This window comes from Calypte anna, chromosome 1 (genome assembly GCF_003957555.1).
Source record: "Calypte anna isolate BGI_N300 chromosome 1, bCalAnn1_v1.p, whole genome shotgun sequence".
NCBI lineage: Eukaryota > Metazoa > Chordata > Aves > Apodiformes > Trochilidae > Calypte > Calypte anna.
Window position 1 is genome coordinate 84,244,986 of NC_044244.1, and position 14,858 is coordinate 84,259,843.

At 42.2% G+C, this 14,858-nt stretch overlaps 1 protein-coding gene across 2 annotated transcripts; it reads left to right on the forward strand.

The window, feature by feature from the left end:
- Positions 1-1,124: 1,124 nt before the first annotated feature.
- PCNP (PEST proteolytic signal containing nuclear protein) lies at positions 1,125-11,126 on the forward strand. 2 transcript variants are annotated; one of them, XM_030451165.1, is made up of 5 exons: positions 1,125-1,225; positions 4,640-4,860; positions 6,726-6,800; positions 7,268-7,323; positions 9,163-11,126. In XM_030451165.1, the coding sequence occupies exons 1-5, from the start codon at positions 1,171-1,173 to the stop codon at positions 9,290-9,292; spliced, it is 537 nt and encodes a 178-aa protein (XP_030307025.1). In that variant the 5' UTR covers positions 1,125-1,170; the 3' UTR covers positions 9,293-11,126. The 2 variants fall into 2 exon arrangements, with proteins under 2 accessions (XP_030307025.1, XP_030307030.1); XM_030451170.1 differs by lacking the exon at positions 1,125-1,225 and adding an exon at positions 4,050-4,616 and having other exon boundaries at positions 4,692-4,860.
- Positions 11,127-14,858: the final 3,732 nt, after the last annotated feature.

A 14,858-nucleotide genomic window follows, 5' to 3' on the forward strand; every position in this document is an offset into this window, starting at 1 on the left:
CTCAGTTCAGGAAGGATATCGAGGTCCTGGAGCAGGTCCAAAGAAGGGCAACCAGGCTGGTGAAAGGACTCGAGCACAGACCCTATGAGGAGAGGCTGAGGGAGCTGGGGCTGTTCAGCCTGGAGAAGAGGAGGCTCAGGGCAGACCTCATCACTCTCTACAACTCCCTGAAAGGAGGTTGTAGCCAGGGGGATGTTGGTCTCTTGCCAGATGAATTTCAACAAGAGAAGAGGGCATGGTCTTAAGTTGTGCCAGGGGAGGTTTAGGTTGGACATTAGAAAGAATTTCTTTATGGAGAGGGTGATCAGGCATTGGAATGGGCTGCCCAGGGAAGTAGTGGATTCTCCGTCCCTGGAGATATTTAAAAAGAGACTGGATGTGGCACTCAGTGCCATGGTCTGGTAACCGCAACGGTGGATCAAGGGTTGGACTCGATGATCTCTGAGGTCCCTTCCAACCCAGCCGATTCTGTGATTCTATGATGGGTTAGTAGGGGGAGGATGTGCTGGGGCCGGGTGAGTGTGGGGCTGCCTGGCCCGAACAGTCCCACATTTTCCTCAGGAAAGGGAGGGGAGGAGGAAGAGATGAGGCGGATCTGCTGGCTGCTGGGGTGTGCCTGCTATTGCTGGCTGTTTCGCCATGAAAAGGCCTCTTCTGAACTGTGAGTTGGTTTCCTCTGATGCGTTGAGGAGAAAATGGCTTCTTGGCCCAGGAGTTTTTCACTCCGCGGGTCCGGGGGAGGATGGAAAGGGAGGGGGGTGGCAGGTGTCAGCCCTGCTGTGCTTGGGCCCACTTCTTCCTCCATACAGCAGTGATGGGGGGTTCTGCGTGTGACGTCAGAAGGGAGGGGAGGTAAAGAGTGACGTCAAGACTCCAACCCCGCCCCGCGCGATGTAAACGGCTGCCGCGTGCCCCGCACTGCTCGCGCCCGGGCCTACCCGCCGGAAACGCCTCAGGGCGGCGTCACCCGAAGCTTTCCCGCCTTTCCTGCCGGTTCCCTGAGCGAAGCTTCCGGGGCTCGTCACGCCCTCTGCGCCACGGGAGGCGGAGCCGGCCCGGCCGCTCTATCCCCCGCCCGCTCTTTCTCTATGGTGGAAGGAGGGCCGAGGGGCAGTGGAGCCGCGGTGGGGCCGTGCGCATGCGCGGCGCGGGAGGTGGAGGCGGGGGAAAATGGCGGACGGCAGAGCTGAGGGGGAGAAGGCGAAGCGGCCGCAGCTCGGAGGAGGTGAACACGTAGCGCCTCTCGCCGCGTAGTTACGGGGTGGGCAGGGGGCCTAGGCCGGTCCCTCAGGGATGGGGGGGTCCCGGGGTGCCGTCCCCGGCCGGGCGGGCCTGAGCCCGGCGGTGCGGTGCCCGGCCCTGCAGGGAAAGGGGGCGGCCCGGGCCTGAGGGGGCTGCGCTGGAGGAGAGGCCGAGGTCTGGGCCCGCTGTCCTCAGGCGTGAGGGTTAGCCTCAGCCTTACAGGAGGCTTTTTAAAAATCTACCAGCTTCTCCTTGTACACGTAATTGCGTTGTTTCTCTCTCTCTTAAAAATATACGGAATAGTTTTTGCCGTGGAGTGAGAGAAATTTCTCCGTTGCTGGCAAGGATGAAGAAAACACCATAAAGATTAGGTTTTAACAGCGCTGGTACTTTTTCAAGAATCTGCTGTTTTAAGCATCCTGGGGTTTTTTTGCTTGGCAACAATCCACAAGTTTTCTGTTTGCTTTTATATTATTCATGTTATGACTTAGACATTCCTGTCGTCTTCCCTGCTACTTATGAGTTCACCTAAATTTTTTAATATTTTTTCTTTCTTCCCCTGATTTGAAATAGATAAGAAAGCGTCCCTTCAAAGATAAGGCTTCCCTTTCCTGTATTTTTTGATTGTTTGTTTGAAGTATATCTGTAGGCAGAGGGCATTTTATTTTTGCTTTTATCTGTTGAAAGATGAAATTAAGTTTATAAACCAATTAGGATAGCCTTAACAGCAAATGTTATTTCTGATAATCACTTAAATAGGAATAGTAGTACCTGATTATAGGTAGTTCCTTGACTCCTGAGTCCCTGTTGGGTTTTTTCGGTTTTGTTTTTTGGTGGGTTGGCTGTTGGGGTTTTTGTTTTCTTGTTTGTTTGTTTTTAAATATTAGTATTACTGTAACTGGACAGCATCAGTATGTCAGATATCCCTACCATGCTGTGTGCTACTTAGTGCACTGAAACATGATCTTAACAAGTTAGGGTATGTTGACCCGCAGGAAAGATGGGTACTCCCTGATGATTTTTGAGAGCAATTTAATCTTCAGCTTTTGCTAAGATCAGTGGGCTTCACCTTAACTTAGTTGTGACTGGTCTCTTCTCACCACTGCCACCAATGGTCGTACTCTCATGAGGGAGAGGTCCTAAAACGCTGTAAATCAGCACTGTCAGTCTTGTCACTTAGGCCACTTGGATAGTAGAGGTTGTCTACGTAGCTTGTTGATACTAATGAGAAAAAATCATCTGTGGGAGAGCTTTTTATTACTATGATCCATCTATGGCTCCCGTTTAGCAAGTAAGCTTATTTCTTCCAGCAGTCTACAGTTAGAATCATAGAATCATAGAATTGGCTGGGTTGGAAGGGACCTCAGAGATCATCGAGTCCAACCCTTGATCCACCGTTGCGGTTGCTAGACCATGGCACTGAGTGCCACATCCAGTCTCTTTTTAAATATCTCCAGTTCTTCCTACGTGTAGCCTGGAAGAAGTAACATTCAGAATGCATTAATGTAGGAGCTAATTTTGAGAAAGAAGCCATTGAACATACTGATGGGAAATCAGATGGGGATAGATTGTGTTTGGCTTCATCTTGTGCTTAGCAGTATGCTAAAATTTACAGTCAAAGAAGCAATCTGTGGTGTAATTAGGTTCAAGCTAGCATAGGCTTAGGGACCTGGGCTGGGCTAGTGTGTCCTGAGTTTTGGGCTACTGTGGATTTTGTATTTTATGAAAAAGAAAACACATAGGCCCATGGCTCCAACACTGTAGAGGCCAGTGCCTCGATGCCTCTGCCTACCCTCAGTTCACTTCACAGTTTATAGTGTACCTAGACTGGAGTTGTAACTGAATATTCTGCTAAATGTGATTTCATGGATTAGCTGTAAAGAGCTTCTCATAGCCTTACTGACTGCTGTTTGGAAAACTCTGCTAAGACAGCAACCAGTACCCAAGGTCACTTGTGTAAATTTTGCTTGTTTCTCTTTTCTCCTTTTTTTGTCACTTTTATATCTATACTTTCTGGATCAAATTTCTAGTGGTGCAGATTAGTACCATTTTTAACAGAGTGAAACTGATTAAAGCTGTTGTCTTCTAGTTTTTTTGGGTTTTTTTCTGTGTGTGATATGCCATGTTTCCAAAGATGAACACTAAATCTGTTTTTGTGCCAGTCATTTTGGAACTCAGTAGCTGGAAGTGTGGAGTGCAAGGGCTCCATTCTGCTGCTTCTGATTTTGGAAATGCATATAGATGGTGTGCCTCATTTTTCTTACTTTTGATGTTGTTGCTTTTTTTTCTCAGAGCTACAGTCCTGTTGACTCCCCTTTCAGACTAGCTTATCTCCCATTGTTCTATCTTAATAGCTTTTTGCTGTTAAAGAGCAGTGCAAAGAGCTTTATTCCTTGATGATCTGAATTTGTTGTGCACGAAGGGTCCTGTCCTCCACTTAATATAATGAGGAACCAGCGCTACTCCAGTTTTTCTTAAACTGATAGTATGAGCACTTTTCCTGTCCATTCCCCAGAGTCTGGTGTGGATTTTTTTTTTTCTTTTCTTTTTTGATACTGCAGTGATTTGCTCATTGCAGCAGCAGAAAAATGTTGGGGGTTTTTTTGGTTGTGTTTTTTTTTTTTTGCTGAAGCATTTACTGTGCTCAGCATGAGCTTTCCAAGGACACGTTTGTCTCTTGGTATAGATGAAGAAGCTGAGTGTATAAGAATGAAAATGATATTTGAGTGTTTTTTTTTCTCTCTGTAGATCTTTGTTCAGCTGCTATGTTTTCCATTACTTCATACAAAACCAGAAAAGATGAAATTTATATATATGTTTTTCTAGTGTTCATTCCTTCCTCAAGCAGAGCTTGGCAAATTTATTACAGATGAGATGCGGACAAGCAGTGACTTGAAACATGATTGAGACAGCCGGCCTCACTGTAGTCACTTCCATGATTGTAGAGTTGTGCCAGACAAGCCTAGAGACTGGCATGGACATGTTTTTGTAGAAATTTAGTGGAATTAATTTTAACTTAGATTCTATCTACTCTAGATTTGGAATTGTGATTCCAGTTGTGAAAGCTTATCTATGACAACTTAAACCCTAAAAAGATTTAGTGATCTACATTTAATTTACTACCTGAACTTTGTCTTCCATACTAAGTAAAGAGATGATGCTTCAAGATTGTTTTCCTGGCTCATACACAAGAAGTTCTTTACCAAGTAGTGGAGTGCTTTCAGTTTCTTCTCCTCTTTGTGTTTTGCTGTTCACTAAATGTACATTGGTGGAAACTGCTGTCGCTAAAAACACCTTACCTATTGCACCCAAAGTATAATGCTTTTTGAGGTTGCTGCTCCCATCAATCTGCTCAGTAAAAATAGCTCATCTTGGTAAGTTGTTTCGACTTCACCAGGACCTGAAGAAGAGGCAGAAAAACCTGTGAAAACTAAGACTGTTTCTTCCAGTAATGGAGGAGAAAGTTCGAGTCGCAGCGCAGAGAAACGGGCAGCTAATGAAGAAGCTGAAGACTTCACCACTAAGCCTGCTCCTGCCAAAATGTCCAAGTTTGGATTTTCCATAGGCAGTCAGACAGCAAAGAAGGCATCTGCAATATCCATCAAACTAGGAGCAAACGTAAGTTTTCTGAGGGCTTTTTATTTTATGAAAAGTGAGGCAAAGGGGAAGGAAGAAGCACCTTGGGGAGGCGTAGTTGTGAAAGAGGAGCCTTGAATCAAATGTCGGTAACTTTGATAAAGTTTAAGAATGCATTGCGGGGCAAGCCAGTCATTCATGTGTAAGTACTTCAAGGTGATTAATACTAGGTCAGTTGTCTCAGGAAGCATAAGATTTGACTGAAATGAACTGTAGCTCTGTGAACATACAGAATAATCTTGTAATGAGATTTGATAAGTCTGGAATAATTTCCTGAGGGAAATGAGCAGACTTGTTAACTGTTCAGGCTACTTTGAAATGAGCGCTGGGAGCTTCATCGCATAGGATGCCTAACGCTACAGAAAAGCTAGTAGTCTCCTAGATGGCTTAATAGGTCATCTTCCACTCCAAAGATCTTATTTTAGCATGGAGAACTCTAGTTTATTATTCAATGACTTTGCCTATTCCTTGCAAGGTCAATGTGATTCATTTATACTATATGCTTTGCTATGCAGGGCCCTAAGAATTCTGTTCCCTTCTATTATCCAGTACAAGATATCCTTGGGCTTGCTCAGATGTGAATTTGATACTTCTCTCTTTACTACCAAAGTAGTCCTCTACTAGCTTGGGCAAGGACAAGCCATATGCTGCCTTTCTATGTAAAGTTCATTTACACCTCCCATATATCACTGTGATGGATGCACTATAAATCCTTGTCTGGATTAAATTTAAACTGTAATCATGAAAGGTTTGCACCTGCAGTGCCAGCATTTTACAGACCTGCAAAAGATGAAGAGTGCTCTGTTATTTTGAGATGGGAGCAAGATGTGGGCTGGCAGTGTTCTAGGATATAAATGCAATCAGGTCAGCTCAGACTTTAAAAAAATTGACAAAGCTGCCTTCTCTGAGCCACAAGGAAGCTCAGATTTCTCACACAGAAATATGCTTCCAGCTGCAATAAATATGGTTCAATTTCTGGCTCAATTTGGTTGGTGACTGACAGTGCTGAATCTTACCCTGTTTCTCTTTAAAAACCAGCACAATATTTACACTGTACACTACTGCTGGTATAGGACTCTGCTGCAGCTTTGAAACTGATTCCATATGAAATAATCACCAATAAAATAAAAATGGAGGAAGCAGTCTATGTGACTGATTTGGGTAATTGGTAGTATTGTAGAACCAAACTGTTACTGATGACTCCTTGAAGTTACTGTTGATGCCTCTGAAGTATTACATGTAACAATCCTGAGTTCAATAGCTTCTCCGACTTTAAATACAGGAATGTATTAGAAATCGAACTAATATTTTTCAAGGAGCTTTATCTTAATTGGAATGTATGATGCAAACTGATACTAGTTTAAAAGTGTTGAATTGCTTTTAACTAGAAAGCTGTTTTCTTGTTAAAAGGCAAGGAAAAAAAAAACCATTAATTTTCCTGGTATTGATGAATAAGAATACTCCAAGAGAATAATGGAAATAATAACAGTAAAATTTTAAATGGCACTGTTTATTCAGGTTCTGATTTAGTTGTTCATGTCATGCACCAGTGGCTGCATACCCCCCTGCAGTGTGCTAGAAAGTTAAGTCTTGCTACTGGGACCTTGTAACAGGAGAGGTGTCGGCTTGCATTTCAGAGTGTGTCCTGTGCAAAGGACCAGCCATTTTCCTTTTGCATTTGAGAGATACCTTTATCTGCTGGATTCAAACAAAACCTCTTTATCCCTTGTTGCCCATTGAGGTGAAGATATTTTACCAAAATTTTACTAAAATACTTGAAAAATGCAAGGGTAGGGGTTTTTTTGAGTTAGTAAATTTACTTTACTTGTGCATTTGGTATTTTTCAGAAGCCTAAAGAGCCTGTTCCAACCCTTGCTCCAAAAACCCTTTCTGTAGCAGCAGCTTTCAATGAAGATGAAGATGTAAGTAATAAGCTTAATAAACACAAGGAGAAGTACTATTCTGAGGTAGAGTTAGGCAGAGAGAGCGGGTTTTTCAACCTAGAAATGTCTGTGGTGTTTCTGTTTAACTGTGTACAGAGCTTTGTAGCTCTGTATTGGTTCAAGAAATCATTAAAGTGCTGTTAACTTTTCCCTCAAAATGAGATGCATGGCATAATTTGAATTAATGATTGATTTTCCTGGACTTCCTAAAGGGGAAGTGAAGAAAATTTGTCCTTTCTGTTTGCTGAATGTTTTATTATTGTGCTACTGCTCTTACACAGAGGTTAACAAAGGAATTTGTATTTCTTTCTATAAAGTTGTAGAACCTCTGTACTGTCCTAAGTCATGTTGCTTTCCTCTAGGGCTGTAGTCTATACTGTGTGTTGTAATTTGAAATGCTGAAAAGATTGCAGTCAGCCACACTGTAATCCCCTTTCTCTCTGTAGAGTGAACCAGAAGAAATGCCTCCAGAAGCTAAGATGCGCATGAAGAACATTGGAAGGTAGGTTAACTGTGGTTTGAAGAAGGCTTGAATGCATGAGGATACTTTCTTGAGGACAGATCAGATCTTGCGAATGGTTTAGAAATTCAAGAAGATAGAACAGGTTCTGAAAGTTTCTCCAAAACCAAGAAGATTTTAATACAGATACTTTCTAATGTTTCGGCTGTACGGTACAAGTAGTACATTTACATTTGCACTTTGAGTCCTATATGCAGCCATCTTTCTGAGGAAGAAATTGAGATTAAATTACATCCTAGCTAACTTTCTCCTTTGAAAATTGATAGGTGGGAGTTCCTGCTTGCTGATAAACTTTGTATCTTTCTGGTTTGCCATTTTATAAATTGCCCTAAAAATCTGCTCAGATTTTTAAACTCCCATGCAAGGGGAAGAAGAGAATTCTCTCTCTCAGGGAGACAAAAAGTAGCTTGTTTACTTTTAAAACAAATATAAGTAATTCTTCAGCTTGCTGTATATTTAATTACTGAACTAATCCTAAAATAAATAGGGACATTTTCAGAAGAGGCCTCACTTAAGTTAGGAATTTGTTCAGTATCTTTATCAACAATCTAGATAAACACAATCAAATGCTTCCTCAGCAAGTTTGCAGGTGGCACCAGGCTGGGGGGGGGGGGAGTGTTGATCTGCTTGGGGGTAGGAAAGCTCTGCAGAGGGATCTGAGCAGGTTCGTAACAACCCCAGGCAATGCTACAGGCTTGGGGAAGAGTGGCTGGAAAGCTGCCCAGAGGAAAGGACCTGGGGGTGTTTGTTGACAGGCAGCTGAACACGAGCCAGCAGTGTAGCCAGGTGGCCAAGAAGGCCAATGGCATCCTGGCTATCAGGAATAGTGTGGCCAGCAGGAGAAGGGAAGTGATCATGTTCTGTACTCAGCACTGGTGAGGCTTTACCTTGAGTACTGTGTTCAGTTCTGGGTCCCTCACTACAAGGACATTGAGGTGCTGGAGAGAGTTCAGAGAAGGGCAGCCAAGCTGGTGAGGGATCTGGTGAACACATCCTGTGAGGAGAGGCTGAGGGAATTGGGAATGTTTTGTTTGTAGGAGGCTGAGGGGAGACCTGATAGGTCTATACAAGAAAGAAGGTTGTAGGGAGGTGGGTGCTGGCCTTTTCTTTCAAGTAAATAATGGTAGGACTAGAGGAAATGGCCTGGAGATGCCAGGGAAGTTTAGACTAGATACTCAGAATTCCTTTACTGAGAGATGAGTCAGGAGCTGGAATAGGTTGTCCAGGGAAGTGTGGATTCCCCATCCCTGGAGGTGTAGATGAGGCACTTAAGAACATGATCTGGTGGGCATGGTGGGGTTTTTTGTTTGTTTTTGGAGGGTTGATGGTTGGACATTATGATCTTAGAGGTGTTTTCCAGCTGTGACAGTTATGTGTGGTTCTGTTCTTAATTTTGAATGTCTGTATTTGGAAAATGGTTATCACAATAGACTGCTTTTAAAGTCAATCCCCTGGAGGCTTGCTGCTGTTTAGTGCAGTTTTTGCTCCAGTAGCAAATTTGGATCTTCAGTTTTGTAGCCCTTGCAATAAATTCTTCACAGCTGGCAGCAGTTACTGCCACTCCCACCTCCTCTGCTGCCTTATCTCATCACTGTCCTCATCTACTACAGAGATCAGTTTTGTGGCCAGGTTAGAGTTCCTGATGGTGAGGATTCCTGCTGTACAGAAAAGGGAAGGGAAGGAAAGGGAAATGAAATAAGGTTGATGATGTCATTTCATTTCTGGTGGCATGTTGGATTTGACGTTGTTTTCAGTGTCATGTTGCACAAGCTACTGTAGCTGAACAGACTTTCTCAACTTACCCTGTTTTACTTTTCACAGGGATACACCAACATCAGCAGGACCAAATTCCTTCAATAAAGGAAAGCATGGTTTTTCTGACAACCAGAAGCTATGGGAACGAAATATAAAATCTCACCTTGGCAACGTCCATGACCAAGAAAATAACTAAATGATGTGGATTGAGAGTTGGGTGTTTGGGGGGAGGGGAGGGTGTAATGTTAAAGGAACAGTTTCCTTTTTTAAGAATGGTATAAGACTATCTTTGGAGCCACTTTTTTAAGATTTCGAGTGGTACACTAATAACCAAGTTTGAAATTAGAGGTAATTTATGTTTTGTATACAGATTTCAAGGCATTTGCTAATTTTGTAGTTCCATGTGATTAGTTTCAAAAGGTTACAGACAATAAAGAAATTGGAGTGGTACCTTTTTAATATTTTTTTTGGTTTTGGTCAGTGGTTAATTGAGGTGTGTTAAAAAGGTTACTGTCTCTTTAATCAGGTTAACATTGAATGCTCTTGCATTCACACTTCTGGCTCCCTCTTCTTAACAGGAGAAACAGTTGACTTGTAGAGATACTGCTAAAGAAAGTGAGCGTTGTCTTGTACTAGAAGTGTTACTGGACTATTGAATATAAATTTATGCAGGAAATAATAAGAACCTGGATTATTTTTCTCCCTGCAGTCACCTTTTGTTAAATCTCTGCAAACTAGGAATTATGTTGCTCTGAGTGGCTCTGGTAACTTAGCTCTAATTTTGTTTAAAACTTCATTAGGATGTGTAACCTTCTGTGGCCTGTTTCATCCTAAGGAAATGGGCCTTGTCTGTAAATTAGATACAGTCTGTAAAGAATATTCTCTGCGAAGGTAAATCAGTGTTTTCAGTGTGCTCCTCTTAAATCATTAGGCTTGAGTAGTGCTTATTAGCATTTCCTTGTGGTACCCAAAAGCCACTACCAAAAAAGACCAGCTAATGTACATGAAGCTTCAGATTTTGTTGAAATACTTTTCTTTACTATGCCTAGAAGGAATAAAAGCCACACCAAAAATCAGTAACTCACTGCTTAAGTATGAAAAAAATCTAAGATGCACTTTCCCTGTCTTGCTTTTTAAAATAAAATGCCTTGATGCCTGTGACCTCAGTGGACACTATCAGGTTAAAGAATTATCTTTCCAATCCTAATGCTTCTAACCAGTGTCAACTTCCAAAGTAAAACTCAACCTTTTCCTACCTGTCTGCCTTCTGCAGTAATTTGCAGCAGTAACACTAGTTTGGTCAGTTCAGTTTCCTTGTTTTCATACTGCAGAAAGGTGCTGTAGGATTTCAGACCCTCATGAGCACTGGCTAAATTTGAGTCTCAATTAAAATTTCATGGTTTTAAGACATTTTACTATCAGAACTGGTAAACAAAAAACTGTCAACAGCAATTCATTCCCCTAGACCCCAAAGATAAGGTTCTTTCTAAGTTCAAATTCCTGATAGTGTCAACCACTAAAATAATGCCAGCCAGGAACTGGTTCTTGAATTCAATGTTAATTGCTTTCATCCTGCCTCTAAAACCTTTCTTCATGCTAACGTTGAACCTGTGAGTGCAGAAAGGAAAGTGCATCTATAAGTGTATTTTTTATTATTTTAGGAAAGCTTTGACCACTTAGAATTTTTGAGTTTGTAAGTTCTAAAAAATATTTTTTTGTATTTTTGTATTGTATGTGTAATCTTTTTTCTTTTGATGTCTGATGCAGTTCAATACCTGTATCTATTTTCTTTAAACGCCTTGTTATAAACGTAACATAAAGACATACATGTTATTTTTTTTTTTTCCATAGCAGAAATCCGTGGTTTATTTAAAAGAAAAAACACACTTTCAAAACTGACTTTCTGGACTTCCAAAACTGATTTGGGCATTACTGGAACTAGGCAAGGCAAAATGAAGCATTTACTTCTCACTTATTTTCATCACATGTGGTTATGTTTGTCTAAATAAATCTCTTTAAGATAGTGGTAATTCCCAGTGAATAGCTATTTTATCTTGCTCCTCTAGTAGTTACTTGGTGCTGTATCAGTCACTTGTATTAAGAAAACTCAAAAGGGAACTTTTGAGTAAGAATAGAAGGATGACTTTGAGACCTCATATTCTGTAGTTAACCTGCGACCACTGTTTGGCTAAAATAGATGTTCATTTCAGCAGAAGTTTCTGGTACCTCCGAATCCTTTCTGACATTGACAGACAGAACAGCAGACATTTTGGGAAATACCTTCCATGGAAGTGAGAGAGCAGAAGTTGTGTTTCTCTTACTTACTCCTATGGTCAATAAATGTAACCTTACACCTTGTGAGATACTGCAGCAGCTTCTTGATCTCATCTGAAGATGAGCGGAGATCCTGACTCAGAGTGTGTGAGTTCTGTTCCTTTGCAGTGCTTCATGGAAGAAGACCGATCAGGATGGCCAAATCCATTCAGGATTGAGCAATCCTGTAGCTACAATGTTGTCTGCTGAAGTTAGTTGGGGGGGGGGGAAGGTAGTTACTTTGTTTATAAAAATATTCAGGAATCCTAAAGCTTGTGGTAAATTACCTGATTTAGTTATCTTACGTACTTTCAGGAAACATGCTGAGACCTCTAACTGCTTAGTATAGGCAGGTATGTATTACCTATCAGTGGCTGCAATGTATTGCCATGTAACTTCTGCAATTTTATCTCAGAAAGCTTATGCTTGCTTGGCAGTAAAGCTTTATTTAGCACCTGAGCAGCTTCCAAGACATCAGGTGAAGATGTAAATGGCTGCCCAGTAACCTCTGTTCCACCCTGCAGCTGGGCTGCTTTTGATCCTGCTGGGTTCTGAATGGATCCAAATTAATCTAATACTAAGTGTATTAAAATAATAATTGAAAACAACTGGTGTCAGCTATTGATAGAAGCGGTTTAAATGTTGCTGCTGTAGTCCCTTTTACACATAACTGAATTCCTTTAAAAGCTTGCCCACGTTCTCAGAGTCTGTGTTTTATCACCAGAAGGATGTACCCAACCAACCTGTCTGTCAGGTGACCCCATGGATGCTGTTTTGATTTCATGGGTTTACTCCCATGTCACAGGTGACAGAGGGACAATGTTTGGGCAACTCTGACAAAACCAACTTTCATGTATGTCCTAAGGTGACCCCCACAGCAGCAGGCTCTCTCCCCTTGCCTTCACCTCTCTGTCTGCCACATTTGTAGAGCAACTCCTTGTCAGAACACGTGTGACTGCTGAGTTCTGTCTCCTGGTGGTGGCTTTACCAAAGCTGTCATTGACAGGAGACTTGGAGGAGAAAATGGCTTTTGAGAAAATGGCAGCCTCTGCTTCCTCAAGAGGCAAGTGGAAGTTTTAAATTACTGGCAGCCACAGGTGTAACTAGAACTCTCTCTGGGCTGCTGTAAGATAAGATAAGGGTTGGACTTGTTGATCTCTGAGGTCCCTTCCAACCCAACCAATTCTATGATTCTGTGATTCTAAGAAGATAAATCTGTTTGGAGAAGCAACAGAATGTCAAGAAGGCTTTTTATCACTGTATTAAATAGCCTTACTAGGTGTTCTGCAAAAAAGAGGTTGGGTTTTTTAAAAAATTCTTTACAAAATTACAAATTGAGGAATGCTGAATAGTTCTGGTACAGAAGGCTACATTCTAAAGTCACCATACTTTGTCCAGTTCCTCTGCCAAGAGACACCAGAAGACCATAAAAGTTGGACAGGTAACAATTTGCGTGTTCCTTTACCCTATTTACACCTTCCTTATTTTTTTCTGGCTTTATTAACAAAGGGATCTACCACTGTTCTTTAGTTTTGAAATATTGTCATCTTAAAAACTACATAGTGCTTCCTTAGGAAAGCTGCTTGTGTGCAATTAATGTGGAGCCGTTGCATCAGGGTAGGTGCATGGTCTGTAGAATTAACAGCATGAAGCATGGGCTGTTAAACTGGAACTCTGTATATAGGATGTTAAGTCACAGTTCATGGACTTCATTTAACAGTCAGGAGTGGTGGAAGGCTGAGCCAAAAGTTGCCAGAGCTTTTAAGCTTTAGAGTGGCCACTGTGGTACAGGTACATGTCTGCTGTCCTTTAGATGAGGTAGAGGGCAGGTAAGAGTGGCAGTGACTGTCACAGCTGGCAATTTGCAAAAATACATTTTTTAATTCAGTGGCAAATATTGAGATACTGAACACCTTTGTTAATCTTGTGACTTATTAGGTGCTTGGCTCTTGGCATTGGGCTTCCTGATGAGACAGATGCACAAATAAAGTGTTTGTGGTTCTGTAGGAACTGGTGAAACTTGAGTCATGAGCTTATGTTTATGTTTTCCTTGCAGTACAAGCTTATTTATTTAAGGTAATGCAACTCATAATAAAAACATAATTATCTCTCCCTTTCTCCCCCAGATTTCCATATTTTGTAAACTTAATAGTTGCATATAAAGTGTTGGTGCTCAGTAGCTTATTACAAAACTGTAATTCTGCCTTTGCTTTCGTGAAAGAAGCTTAACTGTGACAGCCCTTTCTGCTCATACATACACCAACCTTTTATGTAGAATTGCAGGCACCTAACATAGCAGTACAGTGTCCAGTGTCATTGCAAAACTAGCAGGTGTCTTAGGCTGTACTTCATTTTTAGTATTCAGATGCTTGTTTAATGCAGTCCTGTTCACATGTGAAAGTTAAAGAGTGTGAGGAAGCTTTGGTTACTACATATCTAATGGCACCCAGCAAGTAAAAACCAATGTTACTACCAGTGAGGCAGGGCACCTTATACAAGAACTACTACTGCCCTTGGAACAAGAAACTTTTCATAGGGGTGCAAGACAAATTGTTTTTTTTCTGAAAAGTCCCTTCAGAGTCACATTAGACTTGTAAGCATATTCCCCAACAGCCTTGCACTCAAGGGTGGCAGTGAAATGATCTGGGGCTTCTCAGTAGCTGAAACTCCTCTGCATGAGAGCAGCTCCTGGTAAAGAATTGCCTGGGAGGTGTGAGGTTCCCTCCACCTTGTCAGCAGCTTTGTTACCTCATTAACTGTATACAGCGATCTGGTGTGGCAGCAATGCATGGCTCCTCCTTTAGCAGCCAGGGATGGCTCTCTCTCCAATTGCTGCAACGGCAAGGGACGGAGGGAATTATCCACACAGCACTTTTTTTCCATTTTTCACTTGTAGTTGCATTCCTATTGAACTCCTCAGTGGGAGGCCTCATCACTCCTTCAGCACTCAGCCTTCTGTAGGACCCCTTTGGGTGAAATTATAGACTTAGCCACTTAGCTCTGCTACCTATCTGGGCTCACTGGTGTTAATACCCTGAAAAAAAACCTCTTGGCATTTCCCCGAGGAATCAGGATGGACCAGAGAAGGTAAACAGCCCTTCTGGAACACGGGCATTGCCTTCGAGTTGGTCTAACAGCAAACAGCAGGGCAGAGGCTGCCATGCTCAGAGGAGGAGGCAGCTGCACAGCTCTTCCTGCAGCCAGGAGAGTGACACTGGAGGACGATTTCCAAGCCACAAACCCTCCCTGAGTATTTGTCTCGGAGCCGAGGCTGAGTCAGAAGTGCTGTGATGCTTGGCAGTGTGGTACAGGCACCCGAGTCAAGAGAAGAGGGAGGTGGTGATGAGCAGATCTTGCACCCAAAGTGGTATCAGTATACACAGCACAGTGCTTGATTAACACTGCTCTTGTATCGCTATCCTCTGAGACAATTTAGGAGGGCAGTGGGT